General features: G+C 39.9%; 1 protein-coding gene across 2 annotated transcripts in view; it reads right to left on the reverse strand.

The window, feature by feature from the left end:
* The window catches only part of GPD2 (glycerol-3-phosphate dehydrogenase 2), a 167378-nt gene that overhangs the window by 116522 nt on the left and 24969 nt on the right, over window positions 1-25887 (reverse strand). For both annotated transcript variants that reach the window (XM_075180846.1, XM_075180847.1), the window contains exons 3-6: window positions 23831-24002; window positions 22454-22578; window positions 15648-15745; window positions 13455-13618 (exon numbers count right to left, since the gene is read on the reverse strand). In XM_075180846.1, coding sequence (XP_075036947.1) covers window positions 13455-13618; window positions 15648-15745; window positions 22454-22578; window positions 23831-24002 — 559 coding nt within the window. The remainder of the gene's footprint in view (window positions 1-13454; window positions 13619-15647; window positions 15746-22453; window positions 22579-23830; window positions 24003-25887) is intronic.

The raw sequence follows: 25887 nt of genomic DNA on the forward strand, positions 1-25887 counted from the left end.
CTTTTTAGTGCAGTGCATACTGCATACAGGACCAGTGCTAGATTTTCCAGGATACTCTGCCCTGAGTTTGTGCATGCACTGATCCCCTATACCCCTGTGCCTCTTCCGATACCATCTCCAATTTGAGCGTCGACTCGGAACAGGAGGTACATCGCCCCCGTCAATAAGAACTACTCTCCCTGGCATGCTGGTGGGGGGGAGGGAGCGGGTAGGCTGGTAAGCATGGCGCCCTCCTACCACGCTGTGGTCCTCCTGCCCTACCTGCATAGACAATGGATGGACATGTATTTCACTGCCTCGGCGTCTCTGTTATAACTGATAATTTCCTCCAATCAGGACTTCGCACTCTGTGACTCACAGTGACTCACAACAGCTCACTGAGCAGACATCAGCATCTTACTGCAATCAGCCCCCAACCCGGCAACATCCACAGAGAGAGCGCCTGTGCGCAGGGGCAGGTACAGCATTTTTAATAACACTTAATCGGGGGAGCAATATCGTGTAGTCAGACTGAGCAGACCAATACTATGCAACCTGTCACCTTGAGAAGCTACAAGACCCTGCAGTCCTGGTATGCTGGGACTTGTAGATCCACAACTGCTGAAGCATGCTGGGGTGAGCTTATGGAATTGTTATTGTGAATACAAGTCTGACCTAGTGGAACTGTGGAGGCCAGAGGACAGCAGGGAATTAATCTCTGTTCTGGCTGAGACTTGATTGGCTTCTGCAATTAAATTTAAAGGATACAAAAACTGTAAAATGAATTCAGTTTCATTATTGGTCCACAAGAGGGATCTTAGAACAATTTTTCTCCTACCTGTACTTGATGTCAATCAGATCCTACCTGTCAGAAAAGTGGTAGAACGCAGGGCAGTAGAATATTATTATTGTTTTCAGTATTGTTTGGACCGGTTAATAAATTCGGACTTTCTAACACAGAACACACGTCTTTGATGCTAACAATTTGCTATTGGGCATTTTTACATTTTTTAGGTTCTCATTTAGCCATCAGCCCCAATATTTGCTACTCATTAGAACTGTATGCAGTTAACAGGCAGATACACTGGACAGGTTAGTAGATTGAATGGAGGACACGTTACATTCCTTATTCAGAGCCTCCAAATCATAACAATGTAAAATTAAGAAGGTGATTTGTAAATAAATGTCATGGATTCTGGTGGGAAAAAAAGCAACACATTTAAAGGATAACTCAACTCCAAATAAAAAATAAATCAATAAAAATAATATCCCACAATCTTCAGCGTTCTCCCCAGAAACGTTTGCCAGCCGGGTGGCATTAAGAAGTAGCCGGGCGGGGGCAGTTGTAATACTTTGCAATGATATTGAAAAATGTTGGAGTTTATTGCCCACACCTGCCAGGACTGGTCAGACTGGTGGTCAGTGGTCTAACACACACTGCTGGCTGTAGTGCTCACATAGTACCTGTTATAATAGGGGAAACAATGGTTTATTCTATTATAATAGGACTCTCTTGGGCTCCAAGAGCTGGGTGACAAGTAAAAACAGCCGATTGGAGCACCTGGGAAATAGGTGGAGCTGGAGTGCCACAGGTTGGCAAGGCCTGCGCTAGTAGTTATTTCTGGCCTTACCCATGCAACCAACCACAATTGGCCAAAATCAGCACAAGCTGATTCTCAAGAGCTGTGTGAAGAGCCACTGGGCATGCTGGCGGTTGTTGTACCCACACAGCACACTGACTACAGCTCTTAATTCAGCAGGCTCTAGTACTTTAACTGAGAACTCTGCTGGCCACCCTCCATAATCAACTCTAAATGCCGGATGACCTGACACAGCACTAGAAATTGTAGTCAGTTCCCAACTGCTTGGCCGCTCCACTCTGCCATCCAGGGATCACCTAACACAGTGTTGGCTAACCTGTGACACTCCAGGTGTTGTGAAACTATAAGTCCCAGCATCCCTTTCCAGCAATAAGCTGCTATATATTGGCAAAGCATGCTGGGAATTGTAGTTTCACAACACCTGGAGTGTCGCAGGTTAGCCAACACTGACCTAACATTTTCGGCCTTGCATGGTATCCTTCTGCGTGTGCATATGATGATTGAGGCTGGATATCAGAGTTCTAAGACCATGAATAGATGAGCAACAGGCAAGTGATGGAGCACCATTATAAAGATAACTTGTATTTAATAACAGTCTAAATTTTAACAAATAAAATGTAATTTAAATGGCACTTGAGGTTAAAATATAAGTATTTATTTTTGTTGTTGTTGCTCATTTTGATCTGTGTTTTTCTGCATGAGGCCAGCACTAGGCAAGCTGTTCTTTAAACAAAGCATATTGTAATTTATTGAAATCTCTTTGATGTTGCTTTCGCAGATGTCCTTGAGCTACGTAAATGAAAGTGACAGTTCGCTGCTCAGATCGCAGCCACATTCTACCCCCCAAAATGTTGCCTTTTTGCTGTTCAGGAGTATCCAAATCCCAGTCAGTGCTAAATCAAGTCTGACATGTACCCCTAAGAAACACACTTGTAAGTTGTGCCTTCAAAGGAAGCCTTAAATAAATAGGACACATTGCATACACCCAGGCTAACATCCAACATATGCTTTAGCTTCCAGATGCTACAGCAGAGCAAGCATAGCCTCTGGTCTCGTCTGCGAAATGCTATTGCTGGTACTTACACCATTTCTACTGCTCTTTGTGCTCTTTGGCTACATGAATGTATTTCAATTAAAAAATAGCCACTATGCAGCTCATTCTACAGTAAAATTATTACTCTGATTTTCACTAGTTCATCCGAACATATAATAAATCTTTCATCACTGTAGGCCAGATCTAGAGGATGTAGAGTAAAAATATAATTATCTCAATACGGGTGCACAGAGGGGTGAGTGGCAACATGGGGCAAACCGGAAATACTCTTTTTCAATTGTCATTGTGCTGATTGCAATTTACTAAACGCTTTAAAATCTCTGTAGTACTTAGGTAAGATGAGCTGAAACAGGCGTGAACCATCTGGACACAAGAGCAAGATGAGGCTTTTAATGAAGGGGCCTGAGCAGTTACACTGTTTTGCTTACCGAAATCGCTAAAGGTGAAGGCACGTCCATGGGGCTCATTCTCGCTCCCCATTTATATATATTACACTAGTACACACTAATAAAAAAAAAGCATCCTGCCAGGTAAATGATTTACTGCCCATCTAGATAATCTACACTCGCTGTCCACTTTTGGACAAACTTCCATAATACGTCCTGCTGGAATCAGCAATGTTTCCTACAGAAACCTTATTTACCGCCTTATACAGGAGAGCAGTATTTGCTCTTAATGTACACAGCACTTTCTATCAATTTCTAGAGCTCATACGACAGCGCACAGTGAACAAAAGCAGAGATTGTAAAAACACTTTACATCAGTGACAGGCAATCGATAGGGGGCGCACCGGGCGCCCCTCTATCTCTCAAAACCACCGCACAACACTCTAAATGTCAGTAATAACTTAAAACAATGTATTTAATTAAAGAAAGATACCCTATCTGTAATAACAGGTCAGCAGGCATATAAAACAAGTGTTACAAGTTATAACAAACAAATCTGACAATAAAGCAGGAGTGAGCTGGGGCCACAGATGAAGGCTCAGAGGGCCACCTATCGCCCATCACTTTATTTTGCTTTTCAAAGTATAGACCCCCTTTTTCAGTATCCCTAGGAGAAATAGGGTAACCTTATTTCGATCTGAAGAAAATCACACTAAAAAATTGATTGAGATGTTTAGAACAATTCCTGCAGATTCAAAACGTTTTTTTGGGGCAAATTAGATTTAAAGATGAGGGACTTTATTACTTTTCAGCGCAAATGCCCCTTTAAACATACAGCTGCAGAAAGCCAATGTTATCCCTGAACACAAGAGCTGAACTGGTCATTTCACTTATAAACTCCGGCTCTGTTCCTTTCAGCAGTTAGAAGACCAGCGTCCGCTTTTAAAGCTGTCACATCTGTTTCAAACCAAGTGATTTGAGCAGAACAATAACCGGCCGTCTTTCAACTTGTCAGAAACCTCAAGAGAGACATTTAGACCCGCTATCTTTCTCTTCTGTTTGTGCACCAAGATTTTGAAATAAAATGGCTGCCCTTTTGTATCCAGCAGAATTTCAGTTTGCCAATTTATTTTTTTGTTCATGAAAATATCGTTTCGAACCTGTCACAGTTTGGCAGCGAACCTTATCAGGGATTCAGCAACAGCATGCTTCTTTTCTTTCTATGCGTTCTACCACGGTGCGATAGGTACGGATTTCTTCAATATTAAAATTCAAAACCTGCTCTATTACCACAGGAGGGGTAACCCTAATCAGTAACGTTTTGAGTCTAATACTCTTGATTGTATGCAGAGTCCGCAAATATGTTAAATGGAAACAATGTTTCACATATACATAACGGGCCTGAGTCATTAAGGTAAGTAAGGCAAAAAAAGGAGTAAATGTTCTCCGGAACAAACCATGTTAGAATGCAAGGGGTGCAAATTAGTTTATTATTCTGCAGATAAGTTAAACACTGGCTGTTTTTTCATCTAGCACACAAATATTTGATAGCTTTATTTTTACACTGAAATTTAAAGTTGATCTAGGACATGCCCTACCCAAACTATAAATCTGTCCCCACATTTTAAATTTACCCCCCCCCCCCCTCCAATGCAACATGGTTTTGCCCAGTTGCAAAGTTGCACCTTTTTTATGCTTTGCTCTTCTTAATGACTCAGGCCCAACATGTCACCAGTTGAATGTATTTGCCCCTGACACACAGCAGAATTCTGATGGCAAGAGGCTGTCCTAGGACCACATACGGCCCACTGGGCCTTCACATGTGGCCCACCGAGCCTTCACCAGCGGCCCCAAGCTCCTTCATGCTTCACTGTCAGGTGTGTCTGTTGTAACTTGAAACACTTGTATAAAATGCCTGCTGATGTGTTATTACAGATAAGTGACTTTCTTTGTTTAAACATATTGTTTTAACTGATTACTGTTTTTTTAACTGATTAAAGGTTATGTGCGGTACTTCTGAAGGTTGGACGGCCGCCCTGAAGTGTACCATATTACCTACTATTGCAGTATAATATATATCTCTGTATAAACTGTCAGTTCTGGTGTCATTAGGAAGACTTGTGCATAGCAGCAGGACCGGCGGAGCACAGTAAGCGCCAGCCCTGAAAAAGCATTTTTTTTGCAGAGCCGCTGGTCTAATTAGAGCGGCTATTAGAACAGATACATGGGCTCAGGGGAACGGCGCATTCGCAAACTCAGATAGGAGTGGGGGCGCTGAAGGTCCCGGCCACAAATATATGGATCATTACCACCTTACAATAAATTATTACGGATACTGCAAGACATCTCTGAACTCTGTGACTACTGAGATATAGGTATCGTTTCCGATTTCAATAGTATTAATGCTGGAACAGAGTTGACTAAAACCCCACAACACAAGCATTTCATCAGATATATAATTTTAGAACGATGGTTCCATGGTCCTTTGGGCCATGAGGGGCGTTTAAAGGGTTTGTTTTTACATGTGAGCTCTAGAGCTATATGCAATGATTATAACTACACTGCAATGTGATACATTGTTCAAGTTATCAATGCATTATACAGCAGGGCTGGTAAGTGATCTACAGGGAGTTATAAAACTAGTTACTGTAGCAGTGTAACAATGGAAGTGTGACTCGCTGCTTTACGTCTCTTTCATCTATCTTTACTGCCACTACTGCTCAAATAAAATGTTTGCAGACTTTAAACGGCAGCCGGTATAGATGTCAGTTCTCATGGCCAAGCTGATTTACCTGGCAGCACAACATACCAGGTGGGAACAACTATCCATACACATTTGAAGATATTACATTATCCTATCCTAACATTTCCCCGGGTCACGCACTAAACCAAGTGGGGCTTGGTATCGGCAACAAAACAGTGTCTAATATTTTAGAAATCTCCATCCCATTAATGATAGACTACCAAATGTATTTTTCAATCACTATTCATCCTTACCGGCTGAACAGCATATCCTGCGGCAGTAAGGGCACCGTCAAAAGGTTCAGTCCATAATAACATTGCTCATTAACGCTGTATATGGTACAGCAAAGGTGTAAATTTGCTGTGTATCACCGAGAGCACGTCAACGACATTGTTACTAAGTTACAAGTGGACACAATGTGCTACGTTTGTGATATGTAGACACCAGAGGTGGAACTAGCGAGGTGTCAACAGGGAAGTGGGGAGGAGGAAACCAGGGCCCCGTTAGTTCTCCGTGCAGCGGGCCCCATGGTCTCTATTGGCCCCGATGCACCGCACCTGCTGCACCAATGGTAGTTCCGCCGCTGATAGACACCACCTGATCCAATCCGTTGGCTCTTTGTAGCAAGTATGTCTGTCATCATAGTGATTCCCAACTAGTGTCACATGATGAGGAGACAGGGAAAAAATCTAATAAGAAGTTAAAAATATGAACTGGGTATTATACGTGGACCCTACATTCATTGAAAATATTTGCCCATGAGTTGTTTTATTTTAAAATCTGCTCCCATTTGTGTAAGGATTTAGGGCCTGATTCATTAAGGATCTTAAATGAAGAGGTATCTTATTTCAGTCTCCTGGACAAAACCATGTTACAATGCAAGGGGTGCAAACTAGTTTTCTGTTTTGCACATAAGTTAAATACTGACTGTTTTTTCATGTAGCATGTAGGTGTCTCCGGAATGTCCACGGAAATACACTGTGTCGATGTTGAGGCAGGTGATGTCCGCAAGCCACCTCGCCAGCAATTGAATCTCCCCCAAGTATTGTTGCTTTCAACTTCTGTTTAGACCAGTGGTTCCCAACCTTTTTTTTTTTTTTACACTGGGAATCCCCTATAGATTATTTTCTCTTCCATGGGAACCCTCAAATGTTTCGCACCACAATCAACACACTGTGGTTTTGGTTGCTCTTGGTGCCCAATATATGTAAAACCAAATTTTGATATAATCATATATCATATTTAATTTTTCTTACATTTTAAAGAGGAGGCAGTGATCTGCAGCCCTTCACCCAGGGGCGGTTTAAGAAATGAGTGGGCATGTGTACAACATTAGTCCTTGGACCCCCCCACCCCTGAACCAAATCCAAATAAAGGTGTACACATAATCAATTTAAGCAAAAAAGCTATCTAGCCCACTGAAATTGCTGCAAAGTAGACTAGACTCCAATGTTACTTTACTACAGTAAAGCTTCATATCTCCACATACTGTAGAACTACAAGTACAATCATTCTGGAACTGCTGCTAAGAAAGAAATGAAAATCCACAACTATCTGCTATTGTTAATTGTATACTGCAGATTATTCTTGTACATTCAATTTCTAAAAATGCCTTTCCCTTTCTAAGGATATTTCCCCTTTAAAGTTCACAGGATATTCCACGTAAACACAGCAATTTTACCGTTTTCATGAAAGTTTCCTCTGACATCTCGGTTCCTCATACTGTATTCTTTAGGGTACAATAATCTTTGCATAGTTTTGCCCGAGAGCAAGATTATAGCTTTGGTCTTCAATGATTTACTCTTGATGTTCCTCATTTGTTAAAAAATGTATTTCCTAATCTTCCTGAATCCCACAGGTTTAGTCTAAAGTCATTCCTAGAATTTGAAATCATTAAAACGGAGTCTTAGTTAGATGAGATTCACAGGTTACAATAAGCCCTGGCAGAATATATAGAAAGTTCTATAATCTACTGTACAGCATTTTTCACACAATTATTTTTACTAGAATTATTATTATAATTATTCAGTTCTCTGCTTTTAAATGTTGGATATGTTTTTGTAGTTCATTGTTACAACACTTTAAGGACCTGAGTCAAAACCATGTTGCATTGGAGGGGGAGTTAAATGTAAAATGTGGGGACAGATTTATAGTTGAGGTATGAATGATGGCTTTTACCATTTGACCTTGTTTTTATTTTTCCAGGCAGGTATTAATGATTTTATGATTCTGGACTACCATGGCAACCACAGGCACATGATGTAGTGAGCAGAGAGGCTTTGGGATGCCCATCTAACCTCTGTCTGCACTGTGACCTCCTCTTTATCTCCCCTCTGCCACACATGACATGTTGAGAGCTGTGAGCCTTTCTCTGTGTAGCAGACTTACTGGGCCTGAGTCATTAAGGAGAGTAAAGCATAAAAAAAGAAGTAACTTTGCACCTGGGCAAAACCATGTTGCTTTGGAGGGAGAGTTAAATTTAAAATGTGGGGGCAGATTTATTGTTGGAATAGGGAATGTCCTAGATCAACTGTAAATTTCAGTGTAAAAATAAAGCTATCAAGTATTTGTGCGCTACATGAAAAATCAGCCAGTATTTAACTTATTTGCAAAACAATAAACTAATTTGCACCCCTTGCATTGTAACATGGCATGTCCAGAAGAACATTTACTCCTTTTTTGCCTCACTTTCCTTAATGACTAAAGCCCTAAATGCTCAATTAGTTTCGATTGTTGCCAAATGATTTTGAATCCATGCTCGTTGACTACATTTTGAACAATATGTAATGTGAACTAAAATTGGTCTTAACTTGGGAAATCTCTTCTGTAAATGCCCTCATAAGGGGACTTGTCTATTAAAAAAAAAAAAGTTAAAAAGAGTGTTGTAAATAAATAAATACATTTTAATGGGCAATTTGCCGTGAAACAAGTCGGATAATGGTTATCTCGAAAAATGGGGGAAGCTGCGGCCCTAAAATGCGTTTCCTGCAGGGCTACTATGTCGGCATGACAATTAAATAAAATGTTTTAAAAATTAAGGCACAGAAGAATTGCAAATAATTTAAAAATCGGATAATGAATAAAATTGGGCAACACTGTGATAACTGTGAATTGAAAAGAGCTGATAAAATGGGGATGTTGTTGTTAGAGGATATCCACGTGTTTTATATATTTGATAATAAAACCACATACCCTAGTGGCTTCTTTATTGATCGAAAGTCTCTGTCCATGGCTTCAGTTTGAAATGGATTTCCCCAGGTGCCCAGAGGAAACCGTCCCATCCTAATCCATAAATCTAGTCTCTCCCCATCTATCTCTGAAACACGCTCGCGAGTTGTAGCACAGAACACTGGTCATTGCTTGGCTGAAGGAGGCATTCCCACTCATAGCTGCCCGGATTGAAACTGGCGAGTTTCCCCCAGTGATCAGGGGAAAGAAGTTCAAACTGATGTCTACAACGGTGAAACAAAGTGCAACACAGAGACTTGTTAACAATCCTTAGACACCATGCGCCTAGGAGCAAATTCAGCACAGGAAAACGCTGTGTTTGAATGCAACAAGCAAATACTGGTTTATTATAACTCTACCATTTAGAGTTGGGCTAGAATGCCTCCCTCTCCCAACTTTCAATCTGTCCACATATTATAACACTCCCACAGTGCAAAACAGTTTTGGCAACATGCAAAATTGCACCTTATAGCAGGATTTACACATAACTCTATTTGAGTCCCCATGTTAGAGAACATGCAACTTGTCACACACAACAAGTTCCTAATGTAGCTAAGCCCTATGTGTATTGAAAACTAAGGACATTAATATTCTTTATACTATTTAATCGGAATTTATGCTCATTGGGATTTCCTTTGTTTTATTCAATAACAGGAGCTCTATCAAACACATTTCATATTAAAAATAGGGGTGATAGCAAACCTAAGGCGCTGGGTAATGCATAATAAATGAGTAGTTGGAAAGGGCTTAGATTAAAATGTACTAGTTCCCCAAGACCATTCTAAATTGGGTTAGTTATTTAACTATGTCGGGGTGGATAGTATGAGGTTAAAGCTTTCCTTGCAGGTCGTAGAATAAGAGGGACCAGGCCACAGCTCAAAGGCCTTTTTATATTAGAAGGGAAGAAGTTAGATTAGTGGTAGGATATATTAGCACTTTAAACCATCAGTCCTGCACAAAATTGATTTTATTTTAATTATCCCTTATGAGCTCGCAGGTCGAACGCTTCACTCTCTGCTCTAAGAAACCATTAGGTGCTGGTACAATTGATTGCGGCTGATGTTAGGGGTGGACAAAATGAAGTTGAATGCGGAAGGTAGTAATAGAAATCTAGGTGCTCGCTGGACCTTTCAAGGAGCTGGCGAAGGTTATGGAACCGCTCAGCAATTCACGTCTACCTGGTTCTCAGCCTTGGTTTAAGCCCCTACCCCTGCTGGCAGAGCTTACGGCAGCATATCAATAATGTAAATACTAACCATATAAGTCTACTGATAAATACAGGCACAGGTTTAAATTTGTCCCAAACATTAGCTGATGGACAGTCTTGTTCTAAGAGCCCGTGGATGTCTAGGGCATTGCTAACCACTTTGCAAATCCCTACAGTGGCTCCCTGTGTCCTCCAGAATCAAATTCACATTACTCCCCCTTACCTACAAAGCCCTCAACAACACTACCCCTGCATACATCTCAAATCAAAATACTCTCCCTCCCGCCCTCTTATATCTACCTCTGACCTGCACCTTGTCTTATCTCTGATAACCACCTCCCACTCCCGACTACAAGACTTCTCCCGTGCTGCTCCCCACTTATGGAACTCCCTACCACGCTCAATCAGACTTTCCCACAGCCTTCAAATCTTTAGATACTCTTTGAAAACCCATCTTTTTTTTTTTTTTTTAGAGGTGACCTTATCCCCAATAACACTATTCACATTAATGCACCCTCACAACTATCCAAATCTCCACTCTGAGTCACACTCACTCCTCTTGTTTCAGCTGTGCCCTCTTCCGCTTAGAATGTAAGCTCTCTAATGAGCAGGGTCCTCCATACCCTTTGTTTTCATGTCTGCATTTTTTATATATATTTTTTTCTATCTTATATGTCCCTGTTTTATGTATGTACTGTTTTCCCTACTGTATGGCTCTGCAGAACTGTGGCACCTTACAATCAACGATGATAATATTAATAACATTGATGATAATAATAATAATAATAATAATAATAGCTACCTCTTGCAAACTTGCTTCAAGGTCATCAAGCTCACACTCAGAGAGCACAAATAGATCACCAACATTATCCAGAGTACCGTACACTACGAGAACTCTATTGAAGCACATTAGTCCCTGCACCAGAGGAGCTTACAATCTAATGTCCCTACCATAGCCACATAAACCCACACATCAGGGTCAATTTACTCAGAAGCCAAATAACCTCCCAGTAGGTCTATGGATTGTGACAGATCCACACAGACAGCAACCTGGTCAGGATCAGACCCAAGGACCGGGCATTAAATGACCCTAATAAATAAAATACATATGACTTAATTCAATATTTTTGTAAAATTAAACTGGTTTCAAGAGTGACTTGATAACGATGGCCTGACGATACCAGTTGCTTTTACTATGATCTTTAAAATCAAGTTGTATTTCCTTTATCCCATTCTGCTTTTTACTTTACTCTATGCAGGCGGTTGGCTTAGGATCATGTTATTTTAAAAGAAAACACAAATCAAATGTACAACAAACAACAAAACACAGAGCAGTAGGGTCTCCCGCCACGATTGTTCACGCAGATTTCTATTTTACATCATTACAAGATAAATGCTTTCATTTGTCGAGCGGAAAAACACATTGCTGGTAATTTCTCATTATCCCAGCAGTGAGCGCAATCGGGAAAAGCACGGAGTCTAATAATAACAATTTAATACAACGCTACCCGGCACTAGTAGGAAACATTTTTCTATAAACACAAAATAAACCACAGAGTTCAGAATATATTAGATCAGTCAAAACAAATGTATAATAGAATAAGTCAGATGATTAAAAGGTGAGAAAAATGATTGTGTATAGCTAAATCAACACCATATAATCCTTGGAGAGGATCTAAATTACAATTGATTTACAAGAACAGAGAACCATAGCAAGACAATAGACCTATTTCATTAAGAAAAAAGGCACTTTAAGGGCTGCATATAAAACACACTCTATGCCAGGCTTAAGCAACCTAGGGGTAAATGTATGAACGTGCGGGTTCTTCAACACCCACGTGTTCAGCGTGTTCGGCGATTAAATTTCAAGCGGCGCTGCATTGTAAAGGGAAACTTCCCTTTACAATGCAGCGCCGCTTGAAATTTAATCGCCGAACGCGCGGGTGTTGAAGAACCCGCACGTTCATACATTTACCCCCTAGTGTGTCTATTCAGCTATTGTAGAGCTCTAGGTGCATAATGGGATCTGTAGTTCCACAACAACTAAAATGCCACTGGTTCCCTACCTCTGCACTAAGACCATACTGACCTACTCTCCCAGGATGTGCGGGAGACTCCCGAATTTCAGTATTAGTGTCACAGATTTTGCAGCCCAATCCAAAAGGTGATGACATAGGGTCTGATTCATTAAGGCACGCAAAAGTAACGTAATATGCATTTTGGTTTTTTTATAGTGCACGTTAATCAGGCATACGCACGTCCGGATTCAGCTTTTACTCAAGCTGCACTATCAAAACGGAATGATACATCCACTTTAATGAGCTGATAACTGCCTCTACTGGCTAGCAATACTTCACAGACTGTAACCAGTGCAGCAGAGGACGACATGTCCGATTGAGAGCCGAAAGCAAGTCAAATTTTCCAGCTCACAACCAATCACACATTGCCTCTTCATTGCGGAACGCTATGCTGAAATATATAGATAATTGCAAGGGTGGTTAAAATGTGGACTGGTCACTTAGATAAGCACAGCAGTAACTTTAACGTCCACCAATACTGGTTTGAGAATCACTGCTATATAATAACATAGTCTGTTTTAAAAATATAGTACCTTAAGTAGACACATTGTCAAATTCACAAAATTGGAGTAAAAATTAAAACAATATAATAATGTCAATTTGAATAGAAACACCTAGAGCCAAAACTTTGCTTCTCTATTTCTTTGTAACAGGGATGGATGTGCTTCTCTAACAGGGCAGACACAGAGTGACTGGCAGCTTTGCAGCCTTAATCTGTAAAAATGAACTTTATGGTATGGTGGACTCACATGCAGGGAAAGTCATCTTACAGTGGGTCAAATCCCCATCAAGACACTGTCCTAATTATGTGGGAAGGGATTCAGCTGTCTAATGTGGTAGTGCGATAAAACTTTTCTTTTTAAGAAAGCTGCAGAGGGATATTTAAATAAAGTTGTACAGTATTTAACCTATCTTCAAGGTTCAGATCTGAAATGTTCAATTTTAGGGTTTAGCGATACTTTACGTAGTTCAGCCAAAACAAAGTTACCATTAAATACATAACGCCATCTTTGTACATTGTTACTTACACCGTATTCAAAAACTGTAAAAAGGTTTGTGGTTATGGTGCTCATTGTTCACCAATAAGGTTTGTGAATAAGGTCAGTAACCTTTCCTGGTTCCAGGGAGCCTACGAATCATATGACACAACATTTCAATATAGCAGATAAGACACATACCATCAAAATAGACAATGGCCCCCACGAGTCTGTCCTTCTGCAGCATCGGGAACAATTCTAAGGCTTTGGATTTGCTGAGGACATAACTGCTTTTCAGGCACTGACTGCCAGCAACAAGATCGTAAGCCTTTATGCCGACCCAATAGTAAGGCAGCTGCCACCATCTAATATAAAAGAGAGAAAATCTTAATGAAAAATAGATTTAATAAGGGTTAAGGTTTGCAATTAATATTGGTCAAATGCCTGTTTTTAAACCTTTGCAGATTTACATGTGATGAACTTGGGGTAAGCCGCAGACACAGCTGCCAAAATGTTTGGCAGTGTCTTCTTGACAGAAGTAAAACATTAAGGATTTAAAAAGGCTTCTAACTCGATGACACCCAACATTAGCTTCCCTGGCCTCAATTAGGCCGGTATAACCAAAATGTACCATCGCTGAAGGAGGAAAGCTCGCTCTACTGGCCAAGTCCAGCCAGGAAACAGTGTTTTTCAGAAACCTTGACCACTACAACCGAGGTGCTGGATCTGGTTTTATGTACACAAATAATTAAGAGTTCTGTCGTGGCCTCAATTACCCAGGAAGGGTGCTTATAAAGCAGCCCAATGACTGAGACAATGCTGTTTCTTTTAGGTTATATTTCAACTGTCAAATGCTCATTTTTGCCTATCAGCTATCTCAAACCACTGAGTCATTAAACATAGGTTCAGTGGCACAGCGGGTAGCATTGCCACCTCACAGTGCTGGGTTCATGTGCTGAATTGCAACCAGGGCCCTATCTGTGTGGAGTTTGTATGTTCTCCCCATGTTTGCGTGGGTTTCCTTCCACACAATCCAAAAACCACTGGTAAGTTAATTGGCTTTTAACAAAAATGTATCTGTGTGAGTGTGGTAGGTAATTTAGACTGTAAGCTCCAATGGGGCAGGGACTGATGTGAGTGATTCCATAGAACAGCAGCTGAGCCCCCAAGACGGCTGCCTTGCCCTCTGCAACCACATAAAGTGCTTTGAGAGTACTATCAGGAGAAAGGTGCTATATTAGTAAAGAATTATTATTGTTTTCATCTTCTTGCATTGGATAAGTGTGTACTCAGTATATACGGTCTTGCAACATAAGAACCTCCCAAGAATGCTGCAAATGTAACATGTGCGATAGTTATCATATAAATTGCTTTATGCTTATTGCTATTTCCTATTTGCTTGGCACTTGTACATCTTGTTGCTAAAATACCAATATTAACCTAAATGTGGTGATTTATGTTCATGATGCTGATTTGAAATCTTCAAAAGAAATGTAAGATTCCAAAAAAAAAAAGAAGGATTTATTGCTACAATTTCTTTATGCACTTTGCTTAACAGTACACTGAAAAGGTCAATTTTATTTAACCAACATAAGTGAGAAGTAACCTTTTTCCTGCTAGTTTTTATCAATTTAGAGTTCATTGTGAGGATGCAGAGACATACTGATCAATAAATATTATTGCATAATACTGCATTTCATTTTAGGACAAGAGTACCATTAATATGCAGGTCTTCCCTTACCAAGATACCGCCACTTAAACACCCCAACACACCCCTCTTTCTGTACTTTGTGGGGTCCGACTCCCTGGGATCCGTACCATTTCTTATTTAACAGAGTACTGGGAATTACAATCCACAGGAGCCTTTTGAAGGTCAGCTGTAGTAAAAATAAAAAAACAACTTTGCACCTTGGCAAAACCATGTTGCATTGGAGGGGGAGGTACATTTAAAATGTGGGGACAGATTTATAGTTGGGGAAGGACATGTCCTAGATCAACTTTACATTTCAGTGTAAAAATAAAGTTATCAAGTATTTGTGTGCTACCTGAAAATAAAGCAGTATATTCTCTATATGTAAAATAATAAACAAATTTGCACCCCTTGTATTGTGGCATGGTTTGTCCTGGAGAATATTAACCCCTTTTTTTTGCCCTGCTCTCCTTAAATGACTCAGGCCCTGTATGTGCTGGAGGAGGGAGGTATCCGACACACACTGCATGAAATGAGAGCCGGCTTCCGATTAGTTGTCTGCGCAGTTATCAAAACATGAGCTAGCCTTGAAGACGTCTGCGTCCGATCCTTCTCTCCGTCGGTGCACAGAGAGCTATCCTGCAGCTGAGCAGCACAGCTGGAAAACCCATTTCTACACAGAATATAAGAGAGTCATCACTTACTTGTAAACTGGCAGCATAATAGGCAGCGGCGCAGATAAATGAGGAGCGATTTCCAATAGATTGGCACGTTCGTGAAGCGCTTCTTTCACCAGTTTGTACTGCAGAGAGAGAGAATTGGGTCATATTGTGAATACAAAATATGACTTAAACACACAAAACAACATAAACAAAAAAAATTTGATAATTATAAAATATACACGTTATTATTCAATTAGTGATACGTGGACAAATGTGCCACAATGAATAAAAATTTGATATTTGCATTCATTTTAGACACAACGCAAAAATGTTCTATGGATTCAATGAACAGAGCTCCTCTGTGTTGTATTCAAGGGCATTAAAAATATGCATCTGTATGGATGAAATAAAGTAATTGGTAAAACCCAATAGATTAAAGTTAAAGAAGGAATCCCCTTTAACACATGTAAAGACAAACCCCTGTGTTGTTTTAACAGACACCAAAAAAAAAGTTTTATAATGGCATTAACAGGTCAACGTAACACGTAAAAAGCAAAATAAACTTGTTGTATCTGAACAGTTATAGTTAGTTATGGCTATCTGAAATACACGGCGTTGCCCCAGTTTAAATCTTCCAGTTATTAAGTTATCAATGAGTTGGATGTAATTGTCAAACTTTTAAAAAATAATTAGCAGCTTAGCAGCTCTTCCAACAAACCCATTAGGTGGCTGCCCAATGTCGTTTTTGTTCTTATATCAAATGTCATCTAAATCCATCCAGTGGAAGGTCCAGAACAGGCTAAAAGTTCTGCCTAGCCTACACCCCCTAGTATGTCTTGTGGGATCCAATGTTACCAGTCTGTGAAGTTTTCATTCAAATCCATCCAGTGGAAAGCTCAGAAGAGGCTCCCTGGGTGAAAGTTCTGCCCAGCGCACAACAACTAGAGGTCCGACTGGGACCCTAGCCCCCCCAAAAAACCTGGCCAGGACCCAACTGGACCACCTCGCATTGTTTATATCCCAATAGCTGCAGGGTTGTCCGAATGCATAACCGGAAAAACAAACAGACCAATGATAAGATTAGATCTGTTATTTGTAGGATGCAAAAAAATAACTTGGTATAATTACTGCATTCTATATGAAACGCTGACTTTAGCTGGGGGTTGTAATCTTAACAATCTGTTCCCTTCTTCCCACTTATGTCCATCTCAGTGAGCTCATTTGCTCCATAACTAGCTCACTGCTGTAAAGTCCTGTGAGTTGGAGTGTGTTATCTTGCCCATCAGCAAAGCTAGGGAATAAAAACATTACTATCCAAGTTAAATTGATTCATAAAACACACAGCCTTTGGCAGACTTGTAGATGTAGTAAATGAACCAATGAATACCATCAGGGGACAATAAGGCTGTCAGCTTACTTGTCAATAATACAATTAGCTACCGTTTAATAAAGATTTAAGACTCTGAGGGCCTCGTTCAATTTGTTACAGAGCCTTTTTCAGCATGGAGAAGACAATTTTCTTCTATTCGCTTTTAGTCAAGCAGAGCATATTAAATATAACATTGAGACATAGAACACTGGTACTTAAAGGAACACTAAACCAATTGTGAGATGTCTTTGGTATTCTTGTAAGTCTTACAAGATTGCTGAATAGCTGAATAATAATATTGCTCTAGCAGGACTTTCCTTGGCTTTTATAAAGGGGTTACTAACTCTACTACTGAAACAAGCTTTTCTGTAAATATAGTCAGGATGATAATCATCTCACATTACAAGAGTTTGAGGATATGGAGAGAGAATGGGCAAAGGGAAAGAAAGACCCTAATCACCCTAAATGTTCGCATAGCCCTTATACAGAAATGATCTGTATCTGAATCAGCAATGTTTGGCTTTGTCACTGTTATTATAAGTTTGCTCGCAACAAGAGTGACTGTCTAATGTTGATTAAGCTTCCTAGTTTCCTAGACAACATAAATGCTTTGTACGAACTGCAGACTGGTGAATACAAGAGCAGAGATACGGAAATTTAACCGACAAGAAGCACAACTTACATAATTTGATTTATCATTTGAGCTTTTTGTCCTATATAAGTACAGTGTGGTCATAGCTATTTAGGAAATTAAATATGACACCTTAACAAAGCTTTGTCAACACTGGCCTTGACAAAGCCAGTATTACCGAAACCCGCGTCGGCGTTACTCGCGTCCACAGCCCTCTCTGCAATGAATCTTTAAATACATCTTAAAATTTAATGAGAATTCGTCTTCGATATAGGTTTTCTTTCTTTGCGATATAGCTTAGACTGAGTGATCCCCTCTACTAGACGAATAATAATACCGTCATATCCTTGATGAAGGATACTGGACAGAATGCTTGTGTTTCCTTATAGGTAGTGACTCAGAATCACCCGATTATAAAACGGGTTCTCTAGATTCATTTTAATCTCATTAGGACTTGTCGCTCTATAGGAATAGTGACAGCGAACAGGGCCTTCTCACCTCTTTGTCTATTTTACCCAGTTTGTTTATTAATTTACTATGTTTGTCCCCAATTGTAAAGCGCTACGTAATATGTTGGCGCTATATAAATAAATGATGATGATGATGATGCCCTGTGGATTCCTATTGTAAATTACTAATCCAGTGCTTTTCTGGAATATAGGAAGAAATTAAACACTTATCCTAATACTTAACGATATGAATGACAGGACTTATTATCTGGATTATGAGAATAGCCTTGTTATATTATTTATGTAGCTTTGGACCTATCAGGATAGGGATCTTATTATACCTTAGTTGTATTAACCTATAAAAGTGCAATCTTGAACTTGTGGCGCGTTCCAGTGGGATTTTGTAATAAATATACCTTTTAATGTATACCAATAAACTTTATATATATTTTATAATTTTGTTTTCCTGAGTGCCCCATAAACACACACTCTTCTACTCTTGTCTCTCCCTTAACAAAGCTGCAGTGGAATGGTAGGGTAGGACTGAACAAAGTATTTTACATTCATACATCATATGAAGTGTTTAATTAGGTGGTTTAGCTCTCCTTTACACTCGTGTACTGTTGATTCAAGGTGCATCTGACTATGGACAGTTTTTTTCAATCTTTATCTCCTGCTTGTTTATGTCCTGTTTCAAAGTGGACAAGAATTGAACCAGTCAGATCATTAGAAGGGTCACAGCAGCACAGATTATTTCAGAAGATGAGCGAGTTGATTTTGCCTGGGACTCTGACCAGCCCATTCATGTTGCTGTGTAAGGGAGAACAGGGCTGCATGTGACAGGGGCAGAGTAATGATGCAAGAGGTGAAACAAAAAGAAGACTGACATGTAATGTCTGTACATCATTACTATGACGCAAGGCTACAGCTGATGGAGGAATATTGTGGCGTCAAGTAAAGTTCATCCAACAAGTTCCAGCTACATCTGCTGAAATGTGTTCTAAATGTCTGATATTTATTCCGTAAATGTGCCGTAAAATAGATATTGTATCATCTTATTCCACAATTTTACTTCTTTTGGAAACAACTACCCCCTGAACTGTGTATATTTTTACACTAACCCCTCTACTTATGTACCCAAAATCTGATCTTCACTGATTTTTCTCTATTTTATTACCATACTTCTTAAAGTAAGGTAGAGATGGATCATTTACCTGTAATATAGTAATACTGCAGTAATACAAAATGACAATAAGATGACGTAGCTAGAACAGCTTTTCACTAACCTTTTCCTGAATTTGCTTTGACTATTCTTTGATATTCTTGATGAAGCTCTAGTTTGAAAATGCACCAACCAATGCCTCTCACAAACAGGTGCATTTATTTTGAGGTTAACTGAAACACTTTAATTGTACACTGGTGGCCCCAAAAACTTTTTATAGACACAATATATAAATCTCATACCTGTGTAGGTATGTGTTGGGTCCATCGCACTTTTCCATGCAATGTTATTATTTTATGAAAATCACACACATTTATACTAACAGGTACTTGGGACTTGGGGGTTTACCAGGTAAGGAGTTTTTCCATACTTTGGATCACCATGCTTAAAATCTACTAAAATAAATTTTAAAAAAATGTTTCTGGCCTTTCCATACACTGTCCCTGATATTTCCTCAATAAAATGTTTAGCAGAGCTCCTCATAGTAACTATATGAAGGAACACTTGCTGATCAACTCTGTGTAAATGCCTAAAGCACAAGAATGCTGTAATCATTTGCTTTTGTCTTCCTTTGTGCATTTCAGAACCTTTTGGATAATGTGTTTATGGATAAGAGATCCTATACCTGTTTATAATAGAGACATGTGTGTTCTATATCCCTAGATTTTTCAAAGGAGTTTACATACAGTATATCATGTGTTTACTATATAATAAAACTTTAGTAACAATGAAGAATATTTAAGCTACAATTGGTAGGATCTTGAAACAATGAATTAAGAAGTTGCACAACAAGAGCAGATACATTATAAAGCCCAAAATGCCCCATACAGAATAAAAAGAGAATTGGATTTCTGAGTTCAAAGCAGTTTCCACTTCTCTCCACTTGTATTCCATTGACTGGTTTCATTTCTTCTTTAGCCGTGATATCGGGGAATGTTATATGTTTGTGTGTGGTGTGAAAATGACCTATATATTTTATTTTTTCATTGAGGAGTGATCGGAAACAATTAACAATGGTCTTTATATCTTCTACAAACAGGAAAAACGATTAATCAAATAAGAGAGCTGTCAAAACAAATGTTAGCTGTGGGCTGACAGGCATCAAGGCCATGTAATATAATATAATATAATATAAAGCACTGTCTATGGCATATCAGCACATCACAAGTAACCCATTCAGAGGTCATTATTTCTCAAGCAGACAGTATTGTTTAACTATTTGAAAGCAATGTGTTCCAAATAAGTGGGTGAGAATTGTATATACATTTTACAATTAAAATATTTAAACCCTAATAAGCCAAAAAAAGCTACACACCTCCGGCAGGTAGAACAGCACAATATAAATGAGGTGTATGGGTGCACCGCTCAGGATGTTTTTTGCTACATTATAAACATCCTGCTTGACAGGCTACAATATTGAGAGCCTATCAATAGACTTTGGTATGAGATTCACCTAGTGCGGATACTTTTCTTTTCTATAAACAATATAAATGATCTAAGTGGTTACAAACGTCCGGATATACAGTATATTGCACACCATAGGTTAAAGCCTGGTTTGTTTATACTGCATTGTGATATCACGGCCGACAGTCAGAGATTATACAGAAGGAAGTGATCGGTAATGTATCACTCACCCTCTGACGATCAATGTTTATTATGAAGACACTGACCTAAGACATGATTGTAACAGCGGATGGCAAAGTCCTTTATAATTCAACCACAAGCCTGTGGTTACACTAACTGCAGAATTATGTGAGGGGGAAGAAAATACAATGATGTCTACTATGTAGAGGTCACAGCTCACTTGCAAGTCGCTATTATCTGAGGAACAGACCACTTTGTAGCTTTGTTCAAGAGTAAGTAATCCACAGTCTATGGGTTGCAGAGAATTAAATCAACAAAATTCAGACACTGTGCAGCTACATATTATTATACTGTATGTGTAGCGCAGACAATAAAATTTAGCTTTACAGAGAGATGGCATGCGTCTATTTCACCATATTCAGGGGCAAACGCAGGATGTGTAGAGAGCGGGGTTTCCACACCACGCCACCAGTGGGCGTGACCAGCATACATGGGGGCGTGGCTATCATTTTAGACAGTGCTTGGCTGCTCTAAAATGATAGCCACGCCCCCATGTATGCTGGTCTTCCTATCCCTATAATATACATGGGCAATGCTGCATGCACTACTGTTAGGTGCACGCAGCTCTCCCTTTTCAAGCAGAGCCGTGTGAAGCTGGGTCAGGGTCCAGCCACCTTAATTATACAGTGCCCCAGGCTTGGAGGGGGGTTTCCAGGCACTAGGAACCCCCCCCCCCCCCCCCCGCCCTCGGTTTGCCTATGATATTAACTTTAACATTTAGAGGCCTGGAATCACCACTGATATGTTAAGCGGACGGGGTGTAAAATATTAAAAATACAACATAGAGATACTTCTCCTTTTGGACTGTTAATGAATAATGTTGTGAAGACATGAAAAGCAGAACTACAATACACATTACAAACTATTTCTAGAAATCTACATTACTGGAGAACCGTAGGCCTCAAAAAAGTTTTCCAATGAATCTGTACTTAAATAGTTTTATTAAAAAAAATTATCAAAAGATCTAATCCAAAGATCAAGAAGATGGGTGGCAAAGAGGAGAATCGACACATTATTTCAAGTTCCTTGAAGTCATGAAGATTTTAGGTACTTTCCCAAATAAGAACATTGGGACATTCGTTTGCAGATACAATTTCGAAGCAAGCGAAGCCACTACATGACAGTACTATATTATAAAGGATGTGTATTACGGAGTTAAATTATGTACATGAAATAACTGGAGTGCTTGAGCCTGATTGCTTTGCGTGCCTTAATCAAACGTAATTCGGCCATACACACGTCCATATTCAGCTACAAGCGGATGTGAAGAAACCTCTCGGGTCTAGCTACGCTCTGCTCTGACAGATAATACACTGCAGGGTACGTACAATACATATGTGTAATGTAAAGTCCTAAAAGTATTCAATTATTGTAACCAGTTAATAATAGTCATTAATAAAAAAGAAATATTCAAATATTAATGATGTCCATGAAATACATTTATCATGATATAAGCAAAAATCATCCTGCACAGAGAACAGCATTTTTTTTTTTTTTGCATAATGTCAAATGCCAAGTATATAAAACAGTGACCTGCTCCACATCCAGCTTCATGATGGCTTTCTGTAGATACCTCACACCTCCGTGGATCAGTTTGGTGCTTCTACTGCTGGTGCCAGAGGAGAAATCATCCTTTTCCACAAGAGCAGTTTTAAGTCCTGTAATTAACAAACAATAGTTTTAGAAACATCTGAGTACACGAGACCGATACCAATATATATATATATATATATATATATACACCCACGATATTTTGTATCCTAAATCTCCCAGCCTTACTTCCCCTCCAATTTTTCCTCCCTGAGCCCTGTTGTTGGAAATCTATACATCTCTACATTTACAGGCAAGCAGTGCACAGGCTGGACACCGAAAATCCCCCCCCCCCCACACACACACACTCACACTCACACTCTTATCTGCTCTAACTCAGCACAACAACCTGGGTCTAGAGCGCTGACATAGAGCCACTGGGGTCAGTACTGAAGAGACAGAGCACTGCCCAGGTGAGTGATTAACATACTAGTTGGGCTAATTAGCATGCTAGACATGCTGGTGGCCAGAAGCTTTCTTGGAGGAACATGTTTTGGCAGCACATTTCCTCCAGTCGTTACTTAATTAGAACCCAGAACTATCCATGTGTTTCAGGCAATATTGCGTAATTGCCCAAGGTTTTCAGAAGGGCATGCACACCGTACAGCTAAAGGGACGCCATGAAGTTAAAAGATGATGCAGACATAATACCTATCCTAGGGCCTATCCTCCAACCTTAGGTAGAATTATAAAATATATGCAAATTAGATGATCGTGCCATTTTGATAGGCAATTGCGTAAGGATGCATTCTGGCAACCAAGTGTAAAGATTACACGTACATAACACCGGTCCAGTGGAGTATTTCAGGTGTGAGCTGGCTTGTTGGACTAGATGGGTGTAAAGGGAACACAGATCAGCAATGATTATTGCCCGATTATTGATACACTAATGTTGGGTTTGTCCAGTGTGCTGCCTGCCCTGGGATCGTGTCTGTCTATTGTCAGCTAATAGCTACAGAAAAGTAAACAAGCTCTAAAAGAGTGGTACTCTGATGACGGAGTACTATAGGTCTGCTAAACTAAGCAAATTGGCCTTTCTTGCACAGTAACACAATGCAATATTTTTAGAAACTACTACATAACTGCTCAGCTTCTGCTGTGGTGTATAAGCATTACTAGGCAAAAATGCGGAAACTCAATAACGCCACTGTCAATTGCAAGGAAAATGTTTTCCATAGCAACTAAACACAATGCACCTTCAATATCAAAACTGTGCTAGATAGAATGAGTTAGAATCTGATTGGTTGCTATGGGCAACACCATCTTTTTACTATGCAGCCATTCTTTGTGAATCCCCCAACCCCCCACTATGGTACATACCTCTGGTGACAGCGTCCAAGGCACATCCACAACCAGTTGCTCCCCCACCAATAACCAGCACATCAAACTCCTTTGTGTTTTCCAGAGTGAGGAGCTGCGCTTCCCTGGACGGCAGCTCATTCTGACTGGCTTGTCTCACCGGCTCAGCCGCGTCCACGTGTGTAAGGTTTCCCTGGAAGATGGACAAAGAAATCATTCCTGGAAAGTGAAGAAGAAGCTAGCACATACACACCCCCCGAAGTGTACGCTGCAGTTATAGAACCCAGCAACAATGGACAGTTTAGTTTAGCAACTAGCTCACAATTAATGGGTATTTAGACTGTAATCATCCCCTATATTAGCAATGGGGCTGTAGAGGATAATGCCTCCTTGGTTGCAAATAAAACAAAACAAACCTTTACATTTCTAAAAAGTTATTTCCCACCCTCTATATCAGTGATGGCAAAGGGTGGCCCTCCAAGCCGTCACCTGCGGCCCCCAGCTCCTTCCTGCTTTATTGTCAGATCTGTTTGTTACAGCTTGTAACACTTATTTAAAGTGCCTGCTGATTTGATATTACACATCGGTGTCTCTTTCTGTGATTAAATGGATTGTTTTAAATTATTACTGAGATTAATGGTAAAGTGCGACCCTTTTGCAGGTCGAAGGGCCACACCCTGCGGCCCCAGAAGTGTATCAGGTTGCCCATCACTGCTCTGTATTGTTCTCCCTTGAAATATGCACTGGAGAGAAGGACTTTATAACGTCTACTGAGCTCTAACAGACAATGGTAGACTGTCCTGACCAGCCCCACAGGAGCTTTAAGTCTATAGTTTATCTTTAGATGACAAATTTGTTTGGAACATGTGTGTTATTAAATTTTTTCGATTAACAAAAAACAAAAAAACAGGAGGGGTAACAAACAAGAAACAAACTGCAAACGGACAATCAAGGTACAGCAGCAGCACATAAAGAGCATCTCAAAGGCTACATATAAAATAAACATAGTATATTGTGTTTAAACCTTGAGTTAGTACAAATAATGTTATTATTATATCAAGTCTAGAAGAATTAAGGTTAAAAACAAGGGACCAGGAATTGCAACCAAAAGAGGGGGGGGGGGGATAAAATAAAATAAAACCATTAAGAAATATGTAAATCATATTGCAATATATATTAATAAGGTATAAAGGATAGGTAAGTCTCAGTGCGGCACCTCTGGAACATTGTAGGGTGCAGGTGTATGTGGGGTGAGGGGAGTCTAGATGACAATTTCAATGATCTCCTCTAGTTCCTTCACCTTGTGTAAAAGATATCCACGTGTTGTGGAAATCGGTGCAAACTCTTACACACGTGGCCTTTTTTAAATGCTAATTAGCAAAGTGGTCTATGTAACACTTCTCTAAAATATATTCTGTTAATGCAGTCTCCCCTGCATTTCTCCAGGGACCCCTCCACCCCTCTTACAGCCCCGCCTCCAAATGTGATTGGTCCTCCCACGCAAACATCCCCCTCCACTTCCATTTAAAGGAGCTTTGTGGGTTGACAAACAATATTTTAATTTAGAATCTCTGCAGCACTAAGGGTTAATTGCATTCCCAGAGTGTGGTGACACCTTTTCCACAAAGTAAAGACACTTGTAGTTTTCAGGTTCTATGGTAGTGAATGGGGAGAGGAGGGGCTATAAGAGCCCAGACTGTTATCTTTTCAAACTCACTTGATGCATGTCTGAAATCTCCAGAAAACACAAGGTAGATAATAGACAGCTTTTATATACTGTATGGATTTTTGTAAAGTTTAAATGTTCCAGAAAAAGAGAGTATGTTATTTGTATCACTATGGTTGAATGGCTTTACTTTAGTAGGAGTGTATGACTTCCATAGGACTATCTGCTAAGCAGGAGAATACGGGGTTAACTGTATGTACAACATATGCTCATATTGGATCTATTTTAGGTATAATTTTCCCGTAAAGCACAGTGACACTGACTCTTACAGCCCTGACACCTGACCCTGAGGCATATGTAGAGACTCAGATGATCTTTATCACCCGAGCCTAATATCCCCCTGCCCTATGCT

The sequence above is a fragment of the Mixophyes fleayi genome, chromosome 7 (assembly GCF_038048845.1).
Source record: "Mixophyes fleayi isolate aMixFle1 chromosome 7, aMixFle1.hap1, whole genome shotgun sequence".
In the NCBI taxonomy this organism is placed as follows: Eukaryota; Metazoa; Chordata; class Amphibia; order Anura; family Limnodynastidae; genus Mixophyes; species Mixophyes fleayi.